At 43.5% G+C, this 27,163-nt stretch overlaps 1 protein-coding gene across 2 annotated transcripts; it reads right to left on the reverse strand.

Annotated features, from left to right (window-relative positions):
* Nucleotides 1-838: 838 nt before the first annotated feature.
* LOC106570673 (CCN family member 2) lies at nucleotides 839-6,570 on the reverse strand. 2 transcript variants are annotated; one of them, XM_014143144.2, is made up of 5 exons: nucleotides 6,260-6,570; nucleotides 4,208-4,424; nucleotides 3,725-3,976; nucleotides 3,326-3,582; nucleotides 839-2,362 (listed from the first exon to the last, which is right to left on the reverse strand). In XM_014143144.2, the coding sequence occupies exons 1-5, from the start codon at nucleotides 6,311-6,313 to the stop codon at nucleotides 2,057-2,059; spliced, it is 1,086 nt and encodes a 361-aa protein (XP_013998619.1). In that variant the 5' UTR covers nucleotides 6,314-6,570; the 3' UTR covers nucleotides 839-2,056. The 2 variants fall into 2 exon arrangements, with proteins under 2 accessions (XP_013998619.1, XP_013998620.1); XM_014143145.2 differs by having other exon boundaries at nucleotides 3,326-3,540; nucleotides 6,260-6,563.
* Between the last annotated feature and the right edge of the window lie 20,593 nt (nucleotides 6,571-27,163).

Consider the following 27,163-nt stretch of genomic DNA (forward strand, 5'->3'; position numbering starts at 1 on the left):
AGGGATTCAAAGCAGCAACCTTCTGGTTACTGGTCCAACGCTCTTAACTGCTAGGCTACCTGCTGCCCCCATGCTGTCCTAACAGTAGATTACTGCTACTGTATCATTCCATTAGAATGTTCCATGTTCCATCTCATTCCATTAGAATGTTCCATGTTCCATCTCATTCCATTAGAATGTTCCATGTTCCATCTCATTCCATTAGAATGTTCCATGTTCCATCTCATTCCATTAGAATGTTCCATGTTCCATCTCATTCCATTAGAATGTTCTATGTTCCATCTCATTCCATTAGAATGTTCCATGTTCCATCTCATTCCATTAGAATGTTCCATGTCCCATCTCATTCCATTAGAATGTTCCATGTTCCATCTCATTCCATTAGAATGTTCCATGTTCCATCTCATTCCATTAGAATGTTCTATGTTCCATCTCATTCCATTAGAATGTTCCATCTCATTCCATTAGAATGTTCCATGTTCCATCTCATTCCATTAGAATGTTCCATGTTCCATCTCATTCCATTAGAATGTTCCATGTTCCATCTCATTCCATTAGAACGTTCCATCTCATTCCATTAGAATGTTCCATGTTCCATCTCATTCCATTAGAATGTTCCATGTTCCATCTCATTCCATTAGAACGTTCCATGTTCCATCTCATTCCATTAGAATTATACAGCAGACAGGGAAATGATGACTGCCTGTACTGGCCACACCCTCCTCTAGACTAGACCTTCTATTTTAAGAAATGCCTCGATTTCTATGCAGTCTTTAACATTAATATTTCAGAAACAATTAGTCTCACTGTGTATGTCAGACAAAACGATGAAAAGTAGTTTATGTATAAAAAATATATAATTTATTTAATTAGAAATAGACAAAAGTGCAACAATAGGAACTGACTTGTATCTTGGCCAGGTGGTTACAGTGAAAAACAAGTATGATACAAATACAACAACAACTTACAACCTGGTGTTATTAATTAAACAACCGGGTACATAAATTATAGTACTAAACTGTACACAGTCTTAGAGTATTTACACAAGGTGTATTCGTCAATGCAGAATTCATTTATTTCCTTTGTTCTTTCTTTTCTTTTTTAAATAAACAGTAAACAATATTATTTACATTCTTCAGCCAAGCCACCTTTTTGTTTTTAGTGTTTTTGGACTAGTGTTTTTTTTCTTTGGATTTTAGTCATTTTAATGTCTCTTTTTGACCATGATGTGAATGTGAATTCACGGTCAGACAAAGCAATTTTTAGGGACCCAAACTCTTACGTTGGACTAAACTGAAAATATATCAATGGTCAACAACTAATGAAGTGACTAAATAATTAGAGATATAGGTAACGTCCCCGTCGAAGTTAAAAGACTCAATAATAAACATTTCCAATAATTTTGTGTCAGGTGTATATAAGTATATATATATATATATATATATATATATATATTCACTCAATAATATGCAGATCAGTCGAGGCACATACTAGTAGTATAATATATTCAAACTATTTCTGTATTGTTAATCTTTAACATATGAATAATGTTGTTTTTTTTTAAATGTCATATTCTAACATTTTATGTCAAAATGTGACATTTGGTTTAGTAAGTACCTTCTGCTCATCTGTACACGACCATGTCATGCTCCTATAACCCTTTAGCAGTGAATATAACTATATACCTTCCTAAGTGATATGTGTCTCCAACATTGATTCCTCAGTGCGTCAGATCCACCTTCTAGTATCTCTGTAGACATACAGGCAGACGAGTCAAAGAGCCAGGTGACTTTAGAGCTGCGCGTTAAAAACCCAAACAAAACAAAAAACGAAGTAACAATAGAAAACCTAAAGAGTCTATCTCATGCTTGAACTCACATACTTGTTTTCAGTCTCACTACTAGGTAGACATGTCTATGGGCAGTAAGGTAGAGACACGCGTCCAGCAATTCAAAAAGCTGCCTATGTGTGTGTGAGAGCGATGTGAAGTAGTTTTATCTGTGTGGATGTGCTGATGTGTTTATGTACTTGTCAGTGTGTTTGTCAGCCATGATGTTTACATATCGTTGTCATAGTCCCCGATCATTCTGCGTGTGTGTGAGGCCAGGAAGATGTCATTGTCGCGTGGACAGTCGTGGTGGCAGGAGCACATCTTGATGAACATCATCTTGCGTCTGAAGGTGTCTCCTTCGGGACAGTGGAACTCCACCTCGGCGGTGACGGTGGTGTGGGGCGTGCAGCAGCGACCGTCCGTACACACGCCACAGAACTTGGGCTTGTAGATCCTCGTGCTGCTGCAGCCTGACAGCTGGAAACGCATGCCGCGCAGGGACTTGGGGGTCCGTACACACTTCTTACCCCTCTGTGGAACCAGGAAGAACAGTGGTTAGTTTAGGAACAACAACTTGCTACATTGTCTATCATGCTTAGGGCAGCTTGAGTTTAACCTTTAGTAAACAATACCATTTTACATTCTAGTCATTTAGCAGACGCTCTTATCCAGAGCAACTTACAGTAGTGAATGCATACATTTAATTTCATGCATTTTTTTTTGTACTGGCCCCCCGTGGGAATCAAACCCACAACCCTGGCGTTGCACACACCATGCTGGCGTTGCAAACACTGTGCTCTACCAACTGAGCCACAGGGAAGACTACTGCTGCTCAGTTGGAGCCAAAGACATTCTATGCTCCTGAATTGCATGGCTTCTTGTTTAGATTTGTGATGAAAATACAGTATTCACTTATTAAATGTGCTGAGAAATGTCATGTGATATCATCTTATGTCATGCTTATATAATAGGCTATATAGAACACTATATAATACATTCCTCTATATGTTGTTATACTATATAATACATTCCTCTATATGTTGTTATACTATATAATACATTCCTCTATATGTTGTTATACTATATAATACATTCCTCTATATGTTGTTATACTATATAATACATTCCTCTATATGTTGTTATACTATATAATACATTCCTCTATATGTTGTTATACTATATAATACATTCCTCTATATGTTGTTATACTATATAATACGCTCCTCTATATGTTGTTATACTATATAATACGCTCCTCTATATGTTGTTATACTATATAATACATTCCTCTATATGTTGTTATACTATATAATACATTCCTCTATATGTTGTTATACTATATAATACATTCCTCTATATGTTGTTATACTATATAATACATTCCTCTATATGTTGTTATACTATATAATACATTCCTCTATATGTTGTTATACTATATAATACGCTCCTCTATATGTTGTTATACTATATAATGGTATTAGTCCATGTACCCACCTTGATGTCCTTCTCTTGCTCCACATGGCAGGGCCGGATCATACAGACACGAGTCTGTCTCTCCAGCTGGCACCGCTCGTTGTCATTGGTGACGCGGGACGACACGCCCATGCCGCAGGTGGCCGAGCATTCGTCCCATTTGGTGGTCTGGACGATGCAGTTCTCCCTGGGGCTCTCCGCCGGGACCGGCCCGTGGGCTGACTCCTCTCTGTAGACTGACAGAGGGGAAGAGGAGACCAAGGGGTGAATTTCAGATCCTGAGAGAAGAGGAAGGGAGAAGAAAAGGTGAACAGTGGTGAAAGGGGTGAACAAGAGGGAGAGGTGGTTAGTTTGAACTTTGGTAGAAAGAGAGAGCGAGAGAGCGAGAGAGCGAGAGAGAGAGAGAGAGGTTAGACTCACCAGCCATGGCTGACTGATAAGGGTTGTCCTGAGGACTCTGATCACACACCCACTCCTCACAGCACTTCCCAGGGATCTGGATGCGGCGTGGGTACGGGCAGTCTGGGGATGGCAGCCACACGTCGCTGGCACAGGTTGGTACGCAGCCGATCTCTCCGTTCATACAGACACACTGGTGCTTGCAGCTGGGCTGGAAGGTCTCTCCACTGCGGTAGATGACCCCTCCCAGGTCGCACGTCTGGCCTTCCTGGGCTGAAACACAAGAGGAGGAGGCGCCATTTTAGATTTCATATTTCAAAGGCTTTACATTATTAGGCCAGAGATTGCCCGCTTTGGATAATGATAAGCGAAACCCCTGACAAAGTCTACACAAAATATGCAGCAATCTCTACAATAGGAGAGCCAAGAGGTGATCACAGTCTCGATAGATATCTCAAAACCTCCTACCTTTTCTTTAATAGTTGACAGGATAATTCAACTCACCCATGCAGATGCCGTGCTCAGTGTCACTCAGCACTGCATAATCACAGTAAAGCCCCTTATGGTGGTCACATGGCTCCAGGAGGGTACAGGGCTCCCCGGCTTGCCTGGCACACACCTTACAGCAACCACAGCCATCCAGAACCAGGCTGGTACCAAACGGGCATGGAGGAGGGTCCGAGGGGCAGTCACAGGGATCAGAACAGTCCTGGGCCATTGTCTGTAGATGGAAGAAAATATAACAGTCAGAAATGTTAAAGAAAACACTTAGGATAGTGTGAATAACGTGTCTGACATCAGGATATGTCTCGAGGGAAGATGTGTTTATCCACTAAGCTTCAAGCAATGAGTTAGGTCTATACTGTGTGTCAAAGAAGCAGATACTGTAGTATGGGGCTTCTTCACGTTTTGTGTTAACACCTCACTTGTAATGCATCTTACTGCCACGAGATGGGGACATGACTCGATGTAGCCAAATCAATTCTGGTAGTCCTTTGTACATGCTGTAATACCAATGTGGTATTACAGCATGTACAAATAAATACAACTAATCTATGTAGGCTACTCAAATGCTGTCAAATCTTGATGTGCTGTTTATCGAAATACATGTAGTGATAAAAGGTTAGCATCACATGGATTAAAAACCATTTAATAAGAGGGGACAAAAACAGTTTGGCACTAAATTGTAGGTCCTATGTCGCAATTTAGGCTACTAAGTTATTTTTACTGCTTCTCTGTACTCTGTACTTATGTTCCTTTTAGTAGCAATGAATAAGACAAATCTTGCATTTTTTACAAAATTGCTGCTGTAGTCTACTTTACAGGATACTTTACAGAGCTGCTGTAGGTTACTTTACAGAGCTGCTGTACACTACTTTATAGAATTGCTATAGGTTACTTTACAGGCTACTTTACAAAGCTGCTGTAGGTTACTTTATAGAGCTGCTGTATAATACTTTACAGGCTACTTTACAGTGCTGCTGTATAATACCTACAGGCTACATTAAAGAGCTGCTGTAAGCTACTTTATAGAGTTGCTATAGGTTACTTTACAGGCTACTTTACAGAGCTGCTGTGGGTTACTTTATAGGCTACTTTACAGAGCTGCTGTATAATACCTACAGGCTACATTAAAGAGCTGCAGTAGACTACTTTACAGAGCTGCTGTAGACTAATTTACAGGCTACTTTACAGAAATGCTGTATAATACTTTATAGTCTATTTTAAGCTGCTGAATAATGCCTACAGACTACTTTACAGAGCTGCTGTAAGCAACTTTACAGAGCTGCTGTAGACTACTTTATAGGCTACTTTACAGAACTGCTGTATAATACTTTACAGGCTACTTTACAGAGCTGCTGTATAATACCTACAGGCTACTTTACAGAGCTGCTGTAAGCTACTTTATAGAGCTGCTGTATAATACTTTACAGGCTACTTTACAGAGCTGCTGTAGACTACTTTACAGAGCTGATGTATAATACTTGACAGGATATTTTACAGAGCTGCTGTATAATACTTTACAGGATATTTTACAGCGCTGCTGTATAATACTTTACAGGATATTTTACAGAGCTGCTGTATAATACTTTACAGGATATTTTACAGAGCTGCTGTATAATACTTTACAGGATATTTTACAGAGCTGCTGTATAATACTTTACAGGATATTTTACAGAGCTGCTGTATAATACTTTACAGGATATTTTACAGAGCTGCTGTATAATACTTTACAGGACACTTTACAGAGCTGCTGTATTATACTTTACAGAGCTGTTTACTGTGAGACCACACCACCATGGAATGTTTTAGCTGCTATAACGCACAATGCGTTCCCAAAAGTTGTACTTCAAATCTACAATTACATGGCTAAATAATAAATATGAAGACAAGACAAATCATATAACAATAACCCGGGTGAATGAGAGAGAAAGAATAGGTTGTTATTGCATCAAATGCAAAGTGTTGACAAAGTTACATAAATTAATGGATGAAAATCCAGCACTTTATTCACATCTGATACATAAGATCTGTCATATTATATATTAAACTTACCGAGCAGACGATGAGTAGAAAAAGGCAAATTCTGGTGATAATTTCCTCAGACATTGTTGCTAGTTTATTTTAACAGCGTGCACACTACAACCCGTTTGTTTTCGTTCAGACAGTCTACAGTCGGTTGTGTTGACTCGCTGCAGGGCTCGAGGACTGAGCTACGGAGAGGAGAATCTTTAAATAGTCCGCGAGGCGGGCCGGAGCCCAGGAAACAAGAGGCATGACACGCGACCCAAAGGGGTGAAAATATTTCAATTCCAGATGGTTTTCTTTCCTAATTCCTGAGAGAAGAGCTATTTCTACAGACAATCAACCTACTGTATCATATTTCACCTTTTCAGACACAAGCCCAGCCAAGTGGGAGTTGTTTTATGTCCTGAAGCAGGAACTGAGAGGGGTGTCTGTGAGTATAATTTGACATGGACTAAAGGAGAACATTGTTCATTTTTGCCACCGTTCATACCAACGTAGCCTACATAAAGTGGTAACAGGTAAAGGGGAAAGATTGATAGTAGGATTATGTAATAACTAGGGGTAATAACATGACAAAGAGTACGTCTCAAATGGCACCCTGTTTTCTATGTAGTATGTAAGAAATAGGGTGCCATTTGGGATGAACACAAAGTATCAACCTTTTGTTTTATCAATATTTTTTATTTCATTTATTTATATTTTTAATCCCAGCACCCTGCAGGAGCCCTTTTGGTAGGCTGTCATTGTAAATACAAATTTGTTCTTAACTGACTTGCCTAGTTAAATACAATTAAAAATAAAAATAAAACATTTCATATAACACACTGAGACCATCCTAATAGTTACTGTCACCAGGTGATTCCAGGTGATTCCAGGTGATTCCAGGTGATTCCAGGTGATTCCAGGTGATTCCAGGTGATTCCAGGTGACATGCTGTACAGACAAACACTAACAGGTAATGGCCACTCGTTTAGAAGAGGGCATCGCTCACTGTCTGCAAATGTCAGATCTGTACCGTAAATCATTGTCATTTGTCAAACTTAGTCTTTTCCCACACTGTACCCCTCCTCTTGTACCTTCCTTAGAGGGAGTCTACAGATAGCGCCGGGGCCACAGAGGTCTTTACCTTCCTTAGAGGGAGTCTACAGATAGCGCCGGGGCCACAGAGGTCTTTACCTTCCTTAGAGGGAGTCTACAGATAGCGCCGGGGCCACAGAGGTCTTTTGCGTGAATAGGAAGTGAGGCTTTAGTCAAGGTAGCTTACAGTTTGAAGAAGAGCATCAGTTTAAGCGTAGAGGACAAACATGGGATGTTCAACTCCAAGACAAAAGCTTATGCAAAAGCTATAATTTTGAGAGTTAGAGAGAGAAAGAGAGGGAGGAAGAGGGAGAGAAAGAGGAAGAGAAAGAGAGGGAGGAAGAGGGAGAGCGAGAGGAAGAGAAAGAGAGGGAGGGAGAGCGTGAGGAAGAGGGAGAGCGAGCGGAAGAGAAAGAGGAGAGAAAGAGAGAGAGGAAGATGGAGAGAGAGAGGAAGAGAAAGAGAGAGAGGAAGAGGGAGAGGGAGAAACAGAGAGAGGAAGAGGGAGAGAAAGGGAGAGAGAGAGGAAGAGAAAGAGAGGGTGGAAGAGGGAGAGAAATAGAGGAAGAGAGAGGAAGAGGGAGAAAGGAAGAGAAAGAGAGGAAGAGAGAGGGAGAAACAGAGAGAGGAAGAGGGAGAGAGAGAGGAAGAGAAAGAGAGAGGAAGAGAAAGAGAGAGAGGAAGAGAAAGAGAGGGAGAGGGAGAAACAGAGAGAGGAAGAGGGAGAGCGAGAGGAAGAGAAAGAGAGGAGAAAAAGAGAGGAAGAGGGAGAGGAAACAGAGAGAAGAGAGAGAAAGGAGAGAGAGGAAGAGAAAGAGAGGGTGGAAGAGGGAGAGAAATAGAGGAAGAGGGAGAGAGAGAGAGGAAGAGGGAGAAAGGAAGAGAAAGAGAGAGGAAGAGGGAGGGAGAAACAGAGAGAGGAAGAGGGAGAGAGGGAGAGAGAGGAAGAGAAAGAGAGGGAGAGGGAGAAACAGAGAGAGGAAGAGGGAGAGATGATATGAAAGACTGCCACATGGAGTACAGAGGAATAGACAGGTGTTTCTAAGAACCAGAGAGGAGATGTCTGATCTTACACATTAGAGGATAAAGAAGGAAGACAGGTCTGTCATATTCTCACATAGTAGCATATACATGATAACTGAAAGTCAAAAACAGCATGTCCACTCCACTCCTCACTTGTCAAGTCTTAAATAGGAAACACACATGGGGAAGGAAAAAGTCAATGTTGTGCTTTTTTTTTTGTCTTGCCCGGACGGCAGCTATTTCCTGGAGCATGCCAACCTCATGAAGTTGTGTGTGTCTACCTACAAAGTCAAGAGGTTCTGTTTGCCCAAACACCACAGCGAGCACAATCACACCAGGGATCATATTTGAGAACATAATGAACAAGCTAAATCCGTTTTGTACCTCTCTCTCTCTCCCCCCTCCCTCTCACCCCCCACCCTCCCCCCACTGTATTCTCACTGTATTTTCTTGTGTTTTTTCTCTTGGTTGGGAGAGAACCGGAGGTGAGAGAACCAGAGGTGAGAGAACCAGAGGTGCGGGAACCAGAGGTGTGGGAATGTGAAAGCAGGCAAAGTGAAAACACGAGACAGGACCAGGCCTCGGAAACACGAGACAGGACCAGGCCTCGGAAACATGAGACAGGACCAGGCCTCAGAAACACGAGACAGGACCAGGCCTTGGAAACACGAGACAGGACCAGGCCTCGGAAACACGAGACAGGACCAGGCCTCGGAAACACGAGACAGGACCAGGCCTCGGAAACACAAGACAGGACCAGGTCTCGGAAACACGAGACAGGACCAGGCCTCGGAAACACGAGACAGGACCAGGCCTCGGAAACACGAGACAGGACCAGGCCTCGGAAACACGAGACAGGACCAGGCCTCAGAAACACGAGACAGGACCAGGCCTCAGAAACACGAGACAGGACCAGGCCTCGGAAACACGAGACAGGACCAGGCCTCGGAAACACGAGACAGGACCAGGCCTCGGAAACATGAGACAGGACCAGGCCTCGGAAACACGAGACAGGACCAGGCCTCGGAAACACGAGACAGGACCAGGCCTCGGAAACACGAGACAGGACCAGGCCTCGGAAACACGAGACAGGACCAGGCCTCGGAAACACGAGACAGGACCAGGCCTCAGAAACACGAGACAGGACCAGGCCTCGGAAACACGAGACAGGACCAGGCCTCGGAAACACGAGACAGGACCAGGCCTCGGAAACATGAGACAGGACCAGGCCTCGGAAACATGAGACAGGACCAGGCCTCGGAAACACGAGACAGGACCAGGCCTCGGAAACACGAGACAGGACCAGGCCTCGGAAACACGAGACAGGACCAGGCCTCAGAAACACGAGACAGGACCAGACCTCGGAGCTGAAACATGTACATATGTTCAAAACAGAACTGTAACTAAGGAGGGCCGTACAAATTCCAAGACTGCAGAGCTGTGGAGTGCCTTGAGGTCTCTAGCCGAGAGACCTTCCTGCACAGAGCACAGAGCACTGGAGGCTGATGGTTGCAATGTGTGAATTTCAGAAAGACCAGCCTCAGTCAAGAGACAGCCAGTAGAGAGAGTTAGGACGCTGTTGATACCGCATGGGCAGGACATGGACTGTTTCAGTAAATACTACAAAGAGGTCAGAGAGCTCTAATTCCCTTGATACTGCATGGACACTGGGCAGAGGCAAGGGACAGAGCCCAGCAGCCAATGATTTTGCATAATAGATCAACTGGTTGCTATTTATGTACCGTCTACCATGCAACAGGCAGGGACAACATCCAAAGCCTGCAACCTATTTAAGAGTACTAAACACCATCGAAACTGGAACAGGTTCAACTAGGAATGATTCCAGATTGCCGGGCAGCAAAAGCTTCAGCATCAGCTGCTATTGGTGGAACTCTTCTACTCTAATATGTGTGTAACCCATGTTTACGATTTGCTTTTGTTAACATTCATTGACCACATCATAAACTTGTTGCAGTACAGTACAGTACAGTGCACACCATTCCACGCATTGTAGCTCATTTATTGCTGTGGTACCACACATGACCACTAGGGGGCCAGCACCACACTGCTCATAGAGAAAGAAGGAGGGAGAGACAGGAAGAGAGAGGGAGATGTTCACATATTTGTGTGTAAGGTGGAACTGTGTTGGATTTAACCATAAATAAACACTCCTACTTGTATCAGATCCACGTCAGTTTTTTGAGTGTTTTTTTTTTACACACGAGGTGAGATCCTGGGGACTGAGACAGGACAGGGTCTTTAACTCAGGGAGTAGAGCATGGGAATAAACAGGCCAGGTATATAAACAACTTTAACCTGTTACAATGTGTTGTTCAATGTCTTTGTCTGCACATGACCATTGCATACATGTATATCCCAGTATGTTTCCACTCTGAAAGTTATTCTTGGCACTAAGGGAGCTAATGGGTGTGGATGTTCATACTTTTGGACATATGAACATTGTCTGGTAGTATGACCATTGTCTGGTAGTATGACCAGTGTCTGGTAGTATGACCAGTGTCTGGTAGTATGACCAGTGTCTGGTAGTATGACCATTGTCTGGTAGTATGACCAGTGTCTGGTAGTATGACCATTGTCTGGTAGTATGACCAGTGTCTGGTAGTATGACCATTGTCTGGTAGTATGACCAGTGTCTGGTAGTATGACCATTGTCTGGTAGTATGACCATTGCCCAGAAATCAACTTTAGAGTACAATAGAGTGGAAATATACCTGAATGTTATATTAGGAAGCCTAATGGGTGAATATTTGATTGAGGTGACATCTCCCCTGACCTCAAACCTCTGTAAGGTCATCCAACCTGGCTCCAAAACAAACCCTTTGACTCTAACAGAGTTAATTGGTTCCTGTGTTAATAACGAACGGCGTAGACAACAAAACGTCTGAGTCCCAAATGGCACCCTATTCCCTATACAGTACACTACTTTAGACCAGAGCCCTGTTCCCTATATAGTGCACTACTTTTGAATAGGGTGCCATTTGGGATGCAGCCCAGGTCTACTGTTCAGCCACTGCTCTCAGTCTCCACCGCCCTTGTGAGTCATCCTAAGTCTACACTTTTCAAATCCTTTGGAAGCCGTTGGCTGTTGAAAGCCTTCAAAGAACCTCTACTTATTGATGCATCGAACACTGTGGTAGGTCCCAGTCAGAGAAAAAAACAATTATTCCCTCATTACTTACAGCGATGTGAGACACATCGACATCCTACGAGATTCATCTGCGTTGGGTTGGGTTGACTCCCTCTCCCCCTCATCTCATATCTCAGGCAGGCAGCAACGTGTGAGGCCCAACAGGGCTTATCATCAGGGAGCTTCTTGGAACTCCTGTGGAGGAGAAGAGATGGAGGGCAGAGTTTAGGACTGAATGGCACCCTATTCCCTATATAGTGCACTACTTTTAACCAGGGCCCCCCCATAGGTAATAGTGGAATAGGGTAGTGCACTGTGTAGGGCATAGGGTGACATTTGGGATTCACAACCAGGTCACGACCACCACACAGTCAACCTCCTTCTCACACTCTAATCTCAGCTGACTGGCATTTCCTCCATGCCTGATGACCTCAACTGTTAGTGAAGCTGTTAGTGAAGCTGACCTCACCTGTTAGTGAAGCTGAACTCAACTGTTAGTGAAGCTGACCAGCGTTAGTAGAGGAGGAGTGGACCAGCGTTAGTAGAGGAGGAGTTGGCCAGCGTTAGTAGAGGAGGAGTGGACCAGCGTTAATAGAGGAGGAGTGGGTCAGCGTTAGTTGAGGAGGAGTGGACCAGCGTTAGTAGAGGAGGAGTGGACCAGCGTTAATAGAGGAGGAGTGGACCAGCATTAATAGAGGAGGAGTGGGTCAGCGTTAGTAGAGGAGGAGTGGACCAGCATTAGTAGAGGAGGAGTTGACCAGCGTTAGTAGAGGAGGAGTGGACCAGCGTTAGTAGAGGAGGAGTTGACCAGCGTTAGTAGAGGAGGAGTTGGCCAGCGTTATTAGAGGAGGAGTTGACCAGCGTTAGTAGAGGAGGAGTGGACCAGCGTTAGTAGAGGAGGAGTTGGCCAGCGTTAGTAGAGGAGGAGTTGGCCAGCGTTAGTAGAGGAGGAGTTGGCCAGCGTTAGTAGAGGAGGAGTGGACCAGCGTTAGTAGAGGAGGAGTTGGCCAGCGTTAGTAGAGGAGGAGTTGACCAGCGTTAGTAGAGGAGTAGTGGACCAGCGTTAGTAGAGGAGGAGTTGGCCAGCGTTAGTAGAGGAGGAGTGGACCAGCGTTAGTAGAGGAGGAGTTGACCAGCGTTAGTAGAGGAGGAGTTGGCCAGCGTTAGTAGAGGAGGAGTTGGCCAGCGTTAGTAGAGGAGGAGTTGGCCAGCGTTAGTAGAGGAGGAGTGGACCAGCGTTAGTAGAGGAGGAGTTGGTCAGTGCGGGAGGGCGGGGCGCTCTTCAGCCAGTGCCTAGCTGTGTGATTGTTGCCTGTCGGACAAACTGATTACGTCGCTGTAACTTTCCTGCTGAGATTAACAGAAAGTTGAGGTGGGCCACGTCTCGTTCTGAGGGGAGTGGGGGGGTTTCCTTCATGACGTTCACGTCTGTCTGGGAACGAGATGACGCCCATGATATTCCTTCTGATAATGATAAGAAGGTGAACTTTGGCCCACGATGCTTACCATATCGTGTGGAACCCTACGTAAATACTGTCGGACAACGCCTGGATCCCAAATGGGACGCTATTCTCTGGTCAAAAGTTGTACACTGTAAAATGAAAAGGTGCTGAATATGTTTGGTGTATTTTATACCCTGGGCTTTGAGACAGAGGGCCCCACACAATCAGAACTTGTGCAAGTCAAAACAACATTTATTCCCACCTTATTCCATTTCGTTCTGTTTCATGGAGAAAACAGTGTTTTATTAATTCAGTAAATTGAAAATGTACGGTACATCCTCGCAGAAAGTCTTACCCCATAAATGTCTGGATCACAATGTGATTAAACAAAGACTTTGCAGTTCTTACTATTTTACATGGAAGGCCCTACAACACTAAACTACCTGAATAACAAGTGAAAATCAGTGTGAGTTGTAATCTACTAAACCCTCTGGAACAACCAGGCAGACAACAACAACAACCAGCTCTGAATTAGTTTGGTTGAGCTGAGACTTTGCAGCTCTCAATAATCTTACATTAACAACCTAATGAGAATTAAGTGACAGGATAACTGAATAATAACTGAATAATAACTGAATAATAACTGAATAATAACTGAATAATAACTGAATAATAACTGAAAAGCGGCGGGAGTTGGAACAACCAGGCAGACAACAACAACAACAACAACAACGATGTCATTCTACCTGAGGCCCCTTGTCTTCACACCTGACCCCCAGCATGGTCCCACCCAGCCTCTGACTGCCAGCCAGCCAGACAGTCAGCCAGCATCTTCTACCTGGGCGTTAAAAACATCTCCCTCACCATGGATCTAGTCGCCTCTCTCTCTCTCTCTCTCCCTCCCAGACCCAGACAAACCCCTTTGAACTGGCACATCAAATTTATGTCAATATTATTCTAATTGAGTCTGAACTGGACAAGGCTGCAAACACAGGACTCAATCAAAAAAATACAGTAAGCCAGGGGGATTTAGTTACTGCTGAGGTGATGTAATTGTGTCTTTTCTCACCCAGTGCAGGAAGGTGGGTCTCCTTCTCTTCTCCCGGCCGCTCCAGACGTTATTTCAACACTTTAATCTACATGATACACTCCTATTTAATATTTTCCAGTCGTTTTCCCGTGGGACAGTTGCCCTGCTGTGAAACCTCCTTGCACTCTAAATCCGCATCCCAAATGGCACCCTATCCCCTATATAGTGGCACTACTTATGACTGGGGGCTCCCGAGTGACACAGTGGTCTAAGGCACTGCATCTCAGTGCTAGGCCCTGGTTCGATTCCAGGCTGTATCACATCCGGCCGTGATTGGGAGTACCATAGGGCGTCGCACAATTGGTCCAGTGTCATCCGGGTTTGGCCGGGGTAGGCCGTCATTGTAAATAAGAATTTGTTCTTAACCCACTTGCCTAGTTAAATAAAGGTTAAATAAATAAAAAACTCATAGAGCTCTGGTCAAAAGTAATGCACTATGTAGGGAATAGGGTGGGACTTAGACTCAGTCCTCTTGTTCAGCATTAGTGTTGTCCTCCCATTCCAACCAACCTCATTTCCCCTGACATCAAAGTGAAGCCGTGTAGGTGCTGGAATGAAGCTTTGCCACTTGACTTCCTGCCAAATGAAAACAGGGCTTCCATAGGCGTCTCCCCAGCGCAAGGTTGATCCTCCTGGGAAAGGGTTGTTGATGACGGCGCTGCTGATGTAAGTACCTGTTCCCATATCACACCCGCCGGCGCCACAGCTGTCACAGAGAACACGAGAGTGATGACAGGCACATACAGTACCAGGAAGTTTGTACCCCCTTGAACTTGTGTGTTTCATGTATTTAAATAAGGATTTCACCCCCCCCCCCACACACACACACACACACACACACACACACTTACCTACGCACCATACTCCACACTTTTAAGGGGATTTTTGAGGAAAAGCGTGGAAAATGGAAAAGTGGAAAATGTGGGAAAAGTGTGGAAAAGTGGAAAAATGTATATATTAAAAATACAAAACTGAAAGTTTCCACCCCCCTTAAGTTAACACTTGGTGGAAGCACCTTTGTCTGTAGGGATAGATTTGGCAATATTTTACCATTCTTCTTTACGAAATTGTTCAAGTTCTGTCAAGTTCTTGGGGAGCATTGGACAGTAATCTTCAAGTCATGCCACAAATTCTCGATTGGATTTATGTTGGGGCTCTGACTGGGCCACTCAAGGACATTTATCCTTTTCATTCCTTAGCCACTCCACTGTAACTTTGGCTGTGGGCTTCGGTTCATTGTCATACTGAAAGGTGAACTTCCAGCCTTGTTTCAGCTTTCTTGCAGAGGGCAGCATGTTTTCTTCAAGGACTTTTCTGTACATTGCTCTATTCATCTCCCCTTCTATCCTGATAAGTCAGCAGTCTGTGATGATGAGAAACATCCCCATATAACCATGCTTTACAGTAGGGATAGTGTTATTTGGATAATGTGCCGTGTTGGGTTTGCGCCAAACGTAACACTTTTGCATTTAGTAAAACAAAGTTCAATTTTAGTTTCATCAGACCACAAAAATATTTGCCACATGGCTACAGAATCTCCCGAATGTTTTTTTGTTGCATGCTTTTAAACAGGATTCAAGGTGGGCTTTCTTGAGTAATGGCTTCCTTAAAGCCACCCTACCATACATGCCAGATTTGTGGAGAGCTTGTGTCCCGTCATGACCATAGTAAGATGTTATTTTCTATGGTAGAGTAGGTCAGGGCGTGACAGGGGGTGTTTTGTGTTTTTCTATGTTTTCTATATCTATGTTTAGTTCTAGTTTTCTATTTCTATGTTGTTGTTTTTTTGGATGATCTCCAATTAGAGGCAGCTGGTCCTCGTTGTCTCTAATTGGAGATCATACTTAAGTAGGGTTTTTTTCCACCTGTGTTTGTGGGTAGTTGTATTCTGTTTAGTCTAGGTACCTGACAGAACTGTGCGCTTTTGTTTTCGCTTTTGTTATTTTCTTTAGTGTTCTGTGTTAAAATAAATGTCATCATGAGCACTCAATACGCTGCACTTTGGTCCCCTCTCTACGACAGTCGTTACAGCTTGGGATATTGTTGTCACGTGGACAGTTTGAAAAGTATTGTCCATAAATGCCTTTAACTCTTTAAAATTTGCCATTGGACTCTTGGTAGCCCTCTCTGATCAGTCTCCTACTTGCTCGGTCATCCAGTTTGGAGGAACGTCCTGATCTTACTTTGCTACCTGATCTTACTTTGCTACCTGACTACCTCACGGTTTTTACTTTTTCATTACCGTATATTTTTAGTTTTTCTCCTCACTCAACTTTTTTCATTAAACTTTTTCAACCCGGAGGTTTTATCTGGACATGGTTCGTCAGGACTTCAAACAGCCGAAGCTAAGTAACATTAACATGATGCCTTCTAATTGCAGTCGTTGTACTTATAATATACAGGAGAACGATCGCCTTACGGCAAGGATAGCTGTGCTGCAAGCCCAGCTTCAGACGCAATCGTTAGGCAAGGGTAATTTCAGTGTAGGAAAGGATGAAACAGCGTGGGTGCCACCAGTAAGTACAGATAGTAACGTTAGTATAAACCCCCTCGCACGGTCCCCCGCAGCCGGACAACTTTCTCATGGCTTCTGGAGGGAAATGCTGTAGGAATGCTCAACCGGTGTCGCTTAATCAGCCGACAAACTTTCAACCGGTTCTCCCCATTAAGCGAGTCGGAGTCGGAGGCCAAAACTTCTCTGGTCTCTACTCCTCCCGTTGTGGGGTCTGAGACGCCGAAGGCTCCCACCATTAGCTCTGACAAATTGAAAACCCTAGTCATTGGCGACTCCATTACCCGCAGTATTAGACTTAAAACGAATCATCCAGCGATCATACACTGTTTACCAGGGGCAGGGCTACCGACGTTAAGGCTAATCTAAAGACGGTGCTGGCTAAAGCTAAAACTGGCGAGTGTAGAGAGTATAGAGATATTGTTATCCACGTCAGCACCAACGATGTTAGGATGAAACAGTCAGAGGTCACCAAGCGCAACATAGCTTCAGCGTGTAAATCAGCTAGAAAGATGTGTCGGCATCGATTAATTGTCTCTGGCCCCCTCCCAGTTAGGGGGAGTGATGAGCTCTACAGCAGAGTCTCACAACTCAATCGCTGGTTGAAAACTGTGTTCTGCCCCTCCCAAAAGATAGAATTTGTAGATAATTGGCCCTCTTTCTGGGACTCACCCACAAACAGGACCAAGCCTGGCCTGTTGAGGAATGACGGACTCCATCCTAGCTGGAGGGGTGCTCTCATCTTATCTACGAACATAGACAGGGCTCTAACTCCTCTAGCTCCACAATGAAATAGGGTGCAGGCCAGGCAGCAGGCTGTTAGCCAGCCTGCCAGCTTAGTGGAGTCTGCCACTAGCACAGTCAGTGTAGTCAGCTCAGCTTTCCCCATTGAGACCGTGTCTGTGCCTCGATCTAGGTTGGGCAAAATTAAAGATGGCGGTGTTCGCTTTAGCAATCTCACTGGAATAAAGACCTCCTCCATTCCTGCCATTATTGAAAGAGATTGTGATACCTCACATCTCAAAATTGGGTTATTTAATATTAGATCCCTCACTTCCAAGGCAGTTATAGTCAATGAACTAATCACTGATCATAATCTTGATGTGATTGGCCTGACTGAAACATGGCTTAACCCTGATGAATTTACTGTGTTAAATGAGGCCTCACCCCCTGGTTACACTAGTGACCATACCCCCCGTGCATCCGGCAAAGGTGGAGGTGTTGCTAACATTTATGATAGCAAATTTCAATTTACAAAAAAAAAAACAATGACGTTTTCGGCTTTTGAGCTTCTAGTCATGAAATCTATGCAGCCTACTCACTCACTTTTTATAGCTACTGTTTACAGGCCTCCTGGGCCATATGCAGTGTTCCTCACTGAGTTCCCTGAATTCCTATCGGATCTTGTAGTCATAGCAGATAATATTCAAATTTTTGGTGACTTTAACATTCACATGGAAAAGTCCACAGACCCACTCCAAAAGGCTTTCGGAGCCATCATAGACTCAGTGGGTTTTGTCCAACATGTCTCTGGACCTACTCACTGCCACAGTCATACTCTGGACCTAGTTTTGTCCCTTGGAATAAATGTTGTGGATCTTAATGTTTTTCCTCATAATCCTGGATTATCGGACCACCATTTTATTGCGTTTGCAATTGCAACAAATAATCTGCTCAGACCCCAACCAAGGAGCATTAAAAGTCGTGCCATAAATTCTCAGACAACCCAAAGATTCCTTGATGCCCTTCCAGACTCCCTCTGCCTACCCAAGGACGTCAGAGGACAAAAATCAGTTAACCACCTAACCGAGGAACTCAATTTAACCTTGCGCAATACCCTAGATGCAGTTGCACCCCTAAAAACTAAAAACATTTGTCATAAGAAACTAGCTCCCTGGTATACAGAAAATACACGAGCTCTGAAGCAAGCTTCCAGAAAATTGGAACGGAAATGGCGCCACACCAAACTGGAAGTCTTCCGACTAGCTTGGAAAGACAGTACCGTGCAGTATCGAAGAGCCCTCACTGCTGCTCGATCATCCTATTTTTCCAACTTAATTGAGGAAAATAAGAACAATCCGAAGAAAAAAAATTGATACTGTCGCAAAGCTAACTAAAAAGCAGCATTCGCAAATGGAGGATGGCTTTCACTTCAGCAGTAATAAATTTATGAACTTCTTTGAGGAAAAGATCATGATCATTAGAAAGCAAATTACGGACTCGTCTTTAAATCTGCGTATTACTCCAAAGCTCCATTGTCCTGAGTCTGCACAACTCTGCCAGGACCTAGGATCAAGGGAGATACTAAAGTGTTTTAGTACTATATCTCTTGACACAATGATGAAAATAATCATGGCCTCTACACCCTCAAGCTGCATACCGGACCCTATTCCAACTAAACTACTGAAAGAGCTGCTTCCTGTGCTCGGCCCTCCTATGTTGAACATAATAAACGGCTCTCTATCCACCGGATGTGTACCAAGCTCACTAAGAGTGGCAGTAATAAAGCCTCTCTTGAAAAAGTCGAATCTTGACTCAGAAATTATAAAAAACTATCGGCCTATATCGAATCTTCCATTCCTCTCAAACATTTTTGAAAAAGCTGTTGCGCAGCAACTCACTGCCTTCCTGAAGACAAACAATGTATACGAAACGCTTCAGTCTGGTTTTAGACCCCATTTTAGGACCACTGTTGTTTTCACTATATATTTTACCTCTTGGGGATGTCATTCGAAAACATAATGTTAAATTTCACTGCTATGCGGACGACACACAGCTGTACATTTCAATGAAACATGGTGAAGCCCCAAAACTGCCCTCGCTAGAAGCCTGTGTTTCAGACATAAAGAAGTGGATGGCTGCAAACTTTCTACTTTTAAACTCGGACAAAACAGAGATGCTTGTTCTATGTCCCAAGAAACAAAGAGATCTTCTGTTGAATCTGACAATTAATCTGGATGGTTGTACAGTCGTCTCAAATAAAACTGTGAAGGACCTCGGTGTTACTCTGGACCCTGATCTCTCTTTTGAAGAACAAATCAAGACTGTTTCAAGGACAGCTTTTTTCCATCTACGTAACATTGCAGAAATCTGAAACTTTCTGTCCAAAAATGATGCAGAAAAATGTATCCATGCTTTTGTTACTTCTAGGCTGGACTACTGCAATGCTCTACTTTCCGGCTACCCGGATAAAGCACTAAACAAACTTCAGTTAGTGCTAAATACGGCTGCTAGAATCCTGACTAGAACCAAAGAATTTGATCATATTACTCCAGTGCTAGCCTCCCTACACTGGCTTCCTGTTAAGGCAAGGGCTGATTTCAAGGTTTTACTGCTAACCTACAAAGCATTACATGGGCTTGCTCCTACCTATCTTTCCGATTTGGTCCTGCCGTACATACCTACACGTACGCTACGGTCACAAGACGCAGGCCTCCTTACTGTCCCTAGAATTTCTAAGCAAACAGCTGGAGGCAGGGCTTTCTCCTATAGAGCTCCATTTTTATGGAATGGTCTGCCTACCCATGTGAGAGACGCAGACTTGGTCTCAACCTTTAAGTCTTTACTGAAGACTTATCTCTTCAGTAGGTCCTATGATTAAGTATAGTCTGGCCCAGGAGTGTGAAGGTGAACGGAAAGGCTGGAGCAACAAACCGCCCTTGCTGTCTCTGCCTTGCCGGTTCCCCTCTCTCCACTGGGATTCTCTGCCTCTAACCCTATCACAGGGGCTGAGTCACTGGCTTACTGGTGTTCTTCCATGCCGTCCATGGGAGGGGTGCGTCAATTGAGTGGGTTGAGTCACTGACGTGGTCTTCCTGTCTGGGTTGCCCCCCCCCCCTTGGGTTGTGCCGTGGCGGAGATCTTTGTGGGCTATACTAGGCCTTGTCTTAGGACGGTAAGTTGGTGGTTGGAGACATCCCTCTAGTGGTGTGGGGGCTGTGCTTTGGCAAAGTGGGTGATGTTATATCCTGCCTGTTTGGCCCTGTCCGGGGGTATCATCGGATGGGGCCACAGTGTCTTCTGATCCCTCCTGTCTCAGCCTCCAGTATTTATGCTGCAGTAGTTTATGTGTCAGGGGGCTAGGGTCAGTCTCTTACATCTGGAGTATTTCTCTTGTCTTATCCGGTGTCCTGTGTGAATTTAAATATGCTCTCTCTAATTCTCTCTTTCTCTCTTTCTGTCTTTCTCTTTCTTTCTCTCTTTCTTTCTTTCTTTCTTTCTTTCTTTCTTTCTTTCTTTCTTTCTATCGGAGGACCTGAGCCCTAGGACCATGCCTCAGGACTACCTGGCATGATGACTCCTTGCTGTCCCCAGTCCACCTGGCCATGCTGCTGCTCCAGTTTCAACTGTTTTGCCTGCGGCTATGGAACCCTGACCTGTTCACCGGACGTGCTTGTTGCACCCTCGACAACTACTATGATTATTATTATTTGACTATGCTGGTCATTTATGAACATTTTAACATCTTGACCATGTTCTGTTATAATATCCACCCGGCACAGCCAGAAGAGCCTGGTTCCTCTCTAGGTTTCTTCCTAGGTTTTTGGCCTTTCTAGTGAGTTTTTCCTAGGGAGTTTTTCCTAGCCACCGTGCTTCTTTCACATGCATTGCTTGCTGTTTGGGGTTTTAGGCTGGGTTTCTGTACAGCACTTTGAGATATCAGCTGATGTACGAAGGGCTATATAAATACATTTGATTTGATTTGATCTAGGCAGGGTCTTGGTGGTGCCATACACCTTCCATTTCTTAATAATCGTCTTGACCGTGCTCCAAGGGATATTGTGGTTGTTTGATTGGTGCTTGAAATTCACTACTCGATTGAGGGACCTTACAGATAATTGTATGTGTGGGATACAAAATCATGTTAAACCCTATTATTGAACAAGGAAGGAGTACATGCAACTTATTATGTGATTATTTGTTAAGCACATTTTTACTCCTGAGTTTATTTAAGCTTGCCATAACAAAGGGTTTGAATACTTGACTCAAGACATATTCCGCTGAATAAAAAAATAAATAAATCCAATTTGACATTATGAGGTATTCGGTGTATATCGGTGACACAACATCTCAGTTTAATACATTTTAAATTCAAACTGTAACACAACAAAATGCGGAAAAAGTCAAGGGATGTGAATACTTTCTGAAGGCCCTGCAGTTAATAGGGTAGCATTTGGGACACAACCAGACCCATCATTCTCCTTCATCCTCCCTCATCCTCCTTCATTCTCCTTCATCTTCCCATCATCCTCCTTCATTCTCCTTCATCTTCCCATCATCCTCCTTCATTCTCCTTCATCTTCCCATCATCCTCCTTCATTCTCATTCATCTTCCCATCATCCTCCTTCATTTTCCCATCATCCTCCTTCATTCTCATTCATCTTCCCATCACCTCCTTCATTCTCCTTCATCTTCCCATCATCCTCCTTCATTTTCCCATCATCCTCCTTCATTCCCTTTCATCTTCCCATCATCCTCCTTCATCCAGCCCCATCATCCCACCCTCCTCAGGCTCTGATTATTTTTGCCTAAAAGAATGGCCTCCCTCGAGGAGACCTGTTGGGGTTACGAAAGCACCCTGTTTTTAATGAGGTGAGGTGGACGTTCTAAAAATAGAACTCAGGGGGCCTCCTGTCCCCCTCCCCTCCTGCCTCCATCCCTTCCCCTCCGCTCCTGCCCCTGCCCGGCCGCTGGCTGCCTGCATTCCGTCTCCGCTGCTTCTCCCTAAGGATGTTGTTTTGAAGTCTCTGGTACATTCCTCACACGCTTGGCCAGCCTCAGAGTGTGGTCCAAATGGTACCCTATTTCCTTTGTAGTGAACTACTTTTGACCAGAGACCTATGGCTATTCCCCACTACATAGGGAATAGGGTGGCATTTGATACACTGCCTCACTTATAACATTTTGCCTCTTTTTCTCTCTACCCCCATTTCCTTTCCTCTTCTCTTTTCCCCCTTTACCTCTCCCTCCTTCCTTGCCTTAAGAATGTTTGAGAAGGACTCTTTGTCCCATAGCTGTGGTTAGCTGGTGTTCTGTAGCATCGTCTGGTAATGTTGGGCACCAGGTACATGAAGAGAGTTGACTCAACTTAGCCTGAGTCCTGTCTTTAGTTCCAGTTTTCCAGAATAGTTAATTCAGTCAGTACAGTATCTGTAGATCTGTAGACTCTTCACCTGTAGAGATCCCCATCTCATATTGAATATTGGCTTATTACAGAGTTCCTCCACCTTAATATAAATGGTACTGGCAGAGTTCCTCCACCTTAATATAAATGGTACTGGCAGAGTTCCTCCATCTTAATATAAATTGTACTGGCAGCTATTTCAGTCAAGCACTGCAAATACCTGTTATGCAAAACCAAAACACTTCCCCAACAGTGGCGGTTTCCTTGGATGCGGAGAAGGCATTCGACCACATAAAATGGCCATACTTGTTTAGAACAGTCTCAGAGTTTGGTTCAGGGTTAAGAATATATCACTTTTATACAAGTTACCAACAGCCAAAATCTGCGTTAATGGTCTGATGTCTGATGCCTTCACCCTCCACAGAGGATCAGGCCAAGGGTGCGTTCTCTCACCTTTGCTCTTTATCCTGTCTTTAGAACCCTTAGCTTGCTTAATCAGAGATCTTAAAAGGATACAAGGAATTAAAATAGGCAAGGAGATGTCAAACTAAGCCTCTGTGCAGATGACATAGGGGAAAGTGGGGTACGTTGATCCCTTTTTTTACATTCAGCGTCACTCCACCAAGGGAAATATAGTATTATTTCTAACACAGATATCTACATATATTTCAGGATGTTGTGTATACCTGAGAAATAATCAAAATTCATGTAAACATTACAGTTTTGAAAACATAGGGTAAGTTAAGTTGCCTACAAATTTCTGTACTGAATTAAATATTACCACTACCTTTTTAAAACCATATCTATCTTTATTTCCCAAACACAATTCAACACATTCACAATCATTTTTTTGTATTTTAATAATTTTAAGCATCTTTCAACACATGCTTAACACCAAACAAACACTTTTAACATAGGCCAGTCCCTGTTGTAACCAAATATAAGGATGACTGTGTGATTACGCTCTCCGCAGCCAATGTGGGTAAGACCTTTAAACAGGTCAACATTCACAAGCCCGCAGGGCCAGACGGATCACCAGGACGTATACTGCGCTGACCAACAGGCAAGTGTCTTCACTGACATTTTCAACCTCTCCCTCTCTGAGTCTGTAATACCAACATGTTTTAAGCAGACCAACATGTTTTAAGCAGACCACCATAGTCCCTGTGCCCAAGAACACTAAGGTAACCTGTCTAAATGACTACAGACCCGTAGCATTCACGTCTGTAGCCATGAAATGCTTTGAAAGGCTGGTCGTGGCTCACATCAACACCATTATCCCATAAACCCTAGACCCAGTCCAATTTGCATACCGCCCTAACAGATCCACAGATGATGCAATCTGTATTGCACTCCACACTGCCCTTTCCCACCTGGACAAAAGGAACACCTATGTGAGAATGCTGTTCATTGACTACAGTTCAGCGTTCAACACCATAGTACCCACAAAGCTCATCAATAAGCTAAGGACCCTGGGACTAAACACCTCCCTCTGCAACTGGATCCTGGACTTCCTGACGTGCCGCCCCCAGGTGGTGAGGGTAGGTAACAACGCATCGGCCACGCTGATCCTCAACACGGGGGCCCCTCAGGGGTGTGTGCTCAGTCCCCTCCTGTACTCCCTGTTCACCCATGACTGCACGGCCATGCACGACTCCAACACCATCATTAAGTTTGCAGATGACACAACAGTGGTAGGCCTGATCACTGACAACGACGAAACAGCCTATAGGGAGGAGGTCAGAGACCTCTCCCTCAACGTGATCAAGACAAAGGAGGTGATTGTGGACTACAGGAAAAGGAGGACCGAGCACGCCCCCATTCTCATCAATGGGGCTGTAGTGGAGCAGGTTGAGAGTGTCCACATCACCAACAAACTAACATGGTCCAAGCACACCAAGACAGTCGTGAAGAGGGCAAGACAAAACCTATTCCCCCTCAGGAGATTGAAAATATTTAGCATGGGTCCTCAGATCCTCAAAAGTTTCTACAGCTGCACCATAGAGAACATCCTGACTGGTTGCATCACTGCCTGGTATGGAAACTGCTCGGCCTTCGACCGCAAGGGACTACAGAGGGTAGTGCGTACGGCCCAGTACATCACTGGGGCCAAGCTTCCTGCCATCCAGGACCTCTATACCAGGCGGTGTCAGAAGAAGGCCCTAAAAATATTCAAAGACTCCAGTCACCCCAGTCATAGACTGTTCTCTCTGCTACCGCACGGCAAGCGGTACCAGAGCGCCAAGTCTAGGTCCAAGAGGCTTCTAAACAGCTTCTACCCCCAAGCCATAAGACTCCTGAACATCTAGTCAAATGGCTACCCAGACTATTTGCATTGACCCCACCCCACCCGGGGTACCCCCTTGTATATAGTCTCGCTATTGTTATTTTACTGCTGCTCTTTAACTACTTGTTACTTTTATCTCTTATTCTTATTCATATTTTTTAAACTGCATCGTTGGTTAGGGGCTTGTAAATAAGCATTTCACTGTAAGGTCTACTACACCTGTTGACTAATAAAATTTGATTTGATTTGTTTTGTTTTGAAATCCCAGTTATAATGCATTATGCCTTGGAAGAAAACATTTCAAATTTCTAAACTTGACATTGGTTCAACCATTGGCTCAACTAACCCCAAGGCCATTGGCTCAACTTACCCCAAGGAAGACATGTTAACTATATTAGCCCACATCTACAAGGATGCACTTTCATGCTAGGTTTAAGACCTCATATTGAAGCTTATAGAGACCCTAACAGATGTATAGAACAAACATAAAATGATCTACTTTGGTTTAGATACAAGCATCATGAAACTGACAACTCAAAACAGTTTTTTGGACCTAACTTGCTTACCATTTTTATTCCGTGTGGCTTCTTCCTTCACAGACTCCATGAAATGATGACCTGTTCCTGGTTGGTCAAATTTTACATTTTGTGTATGGTTTCTTAGCAACAAGTGTTGCTCAACTTACCCCTTTGGCTCAACTTACCTCTTTGGCTCAACTTACCCCACTCTCCCCTACTGCTAAAAGTACAGAATCCACAGACATCACTTTATCATGTACAAGAAACAATCTCACATTTTAGCAAGCTATCTGGCTATAAGCTCAATTGGGGAATATCGGAGGTAATGCATGTAAACATACACTGTCGCATAGACAGTATTGCATCCCTCCCATTCAAATGGTTTCCACAAGGAGTTAAATACCTTGGAGTAACGTTAAAACCACAAATATATAAAATCACCCCCTTTAACGTAGCCATTCTAATTAACAAGATAACGGACAACCTTGAAAGACCTTCTACTCTTGCTGTGGGGTAAACTAGACAATAAAATGAACATTCTTCCATGTATATCATACTTCCTATGTGCAATCCCTCTCCCCTTTTTGGAGAATGGTTCAAGAAGTTCAATAGTTTGTTCAGGAAGTTCTTCTAGAGAGAGAAACCCCCTCCAGTCAGAAGCTCAAAATGACCTGTGACCTACGGACACAAAACGAAGTGGCCTGGGCCTTACTTATATTATGAAATACTATTTGGCATTTAATGCAAGGTACCCTCTTAAATCGACTTATAACAATGATCCCACTTCCACTCCTTGGGAGATTATAGAACAAGAAGTCTTAGACATTAACAAATGTCTCTTCGGATCCTGCTGTGGTACAATCCGAAACACTGGGAAGGGATAAAAAACATCATAAGATTTTCCTGTGAGATTGCTTCCAATTTACATGAAACTGAGCTTTGTTGGAATAAAATCACCCTAAGCCCCTCTTTGGTAAAATAGGGGTTTGTTGAATAATGGAAAAACCTTTAGTAACTAGAGAATGGGAAGCTAAAGGAAACCTTTAGTAAATATAGAATGGGAAGCTAAAGGAAACGTTTGGTAAATATAGAATGGGAAGCTAAAGGAAACCTTTAGTAAATATAGAATGGGAAGCTAAAGGAAACCTTTAGTAAATATAGAATGGGAAGCTAATGGAAACCTTTAGTAAATATAGAATGGGAAGCTAAAGGAAACCTTTAGTAAATATAGAATGGGAAGCTAAAGGAAACATTTAGTAAATATAGAATGGGAAGCTAAAGGAAACCTTTAGTAAATATAGAATGGGAAGCTAAAGGAAACATTTAGTAAATATAGAATGGGAAGCTAAAGGAAACCTTTAGTAAATATAGAATGGGAAGCTAATGGAAACCTTTAGTAAATATAGAATGGGAAGCTAAAGGAAACCTTTAGTAAATATAGAATGGGAAGCTAAAGGAAACCTTTAGTAAATATAGAATGGGAAGCTAAAGGAAACATTTAGTAAATATAGAATGGGAAGCTAAAGGAAACATTTAGTAAATATAGAATGGGAAGCTAAAGGAAACATTTAGTAAATATAGAATGGGAAGCTAAAGGAAACCTTTAGTAAATATAGAATGGGAAGCTAAAGGAAACCTTTAGTAAATATAGAATGGGAAGCTAAAGGAAACCTTTAGTAAATATAGAATGGGAAGCTAATGGAAACCTT

This window comes from Salmo salar, chromosome ssa14 (assembly GCF_905237065.1).
Source record: "Salmo salar chromosome ssa14, Ssal_v3.1, whole genome shotgun sequence".
Classification (NCBI taxonomy): Eukaryota; Metazoa; Chordata; class Actinopteri; order Salmoniformes; family Salmonidae; genus Salmo; species Salmo salar.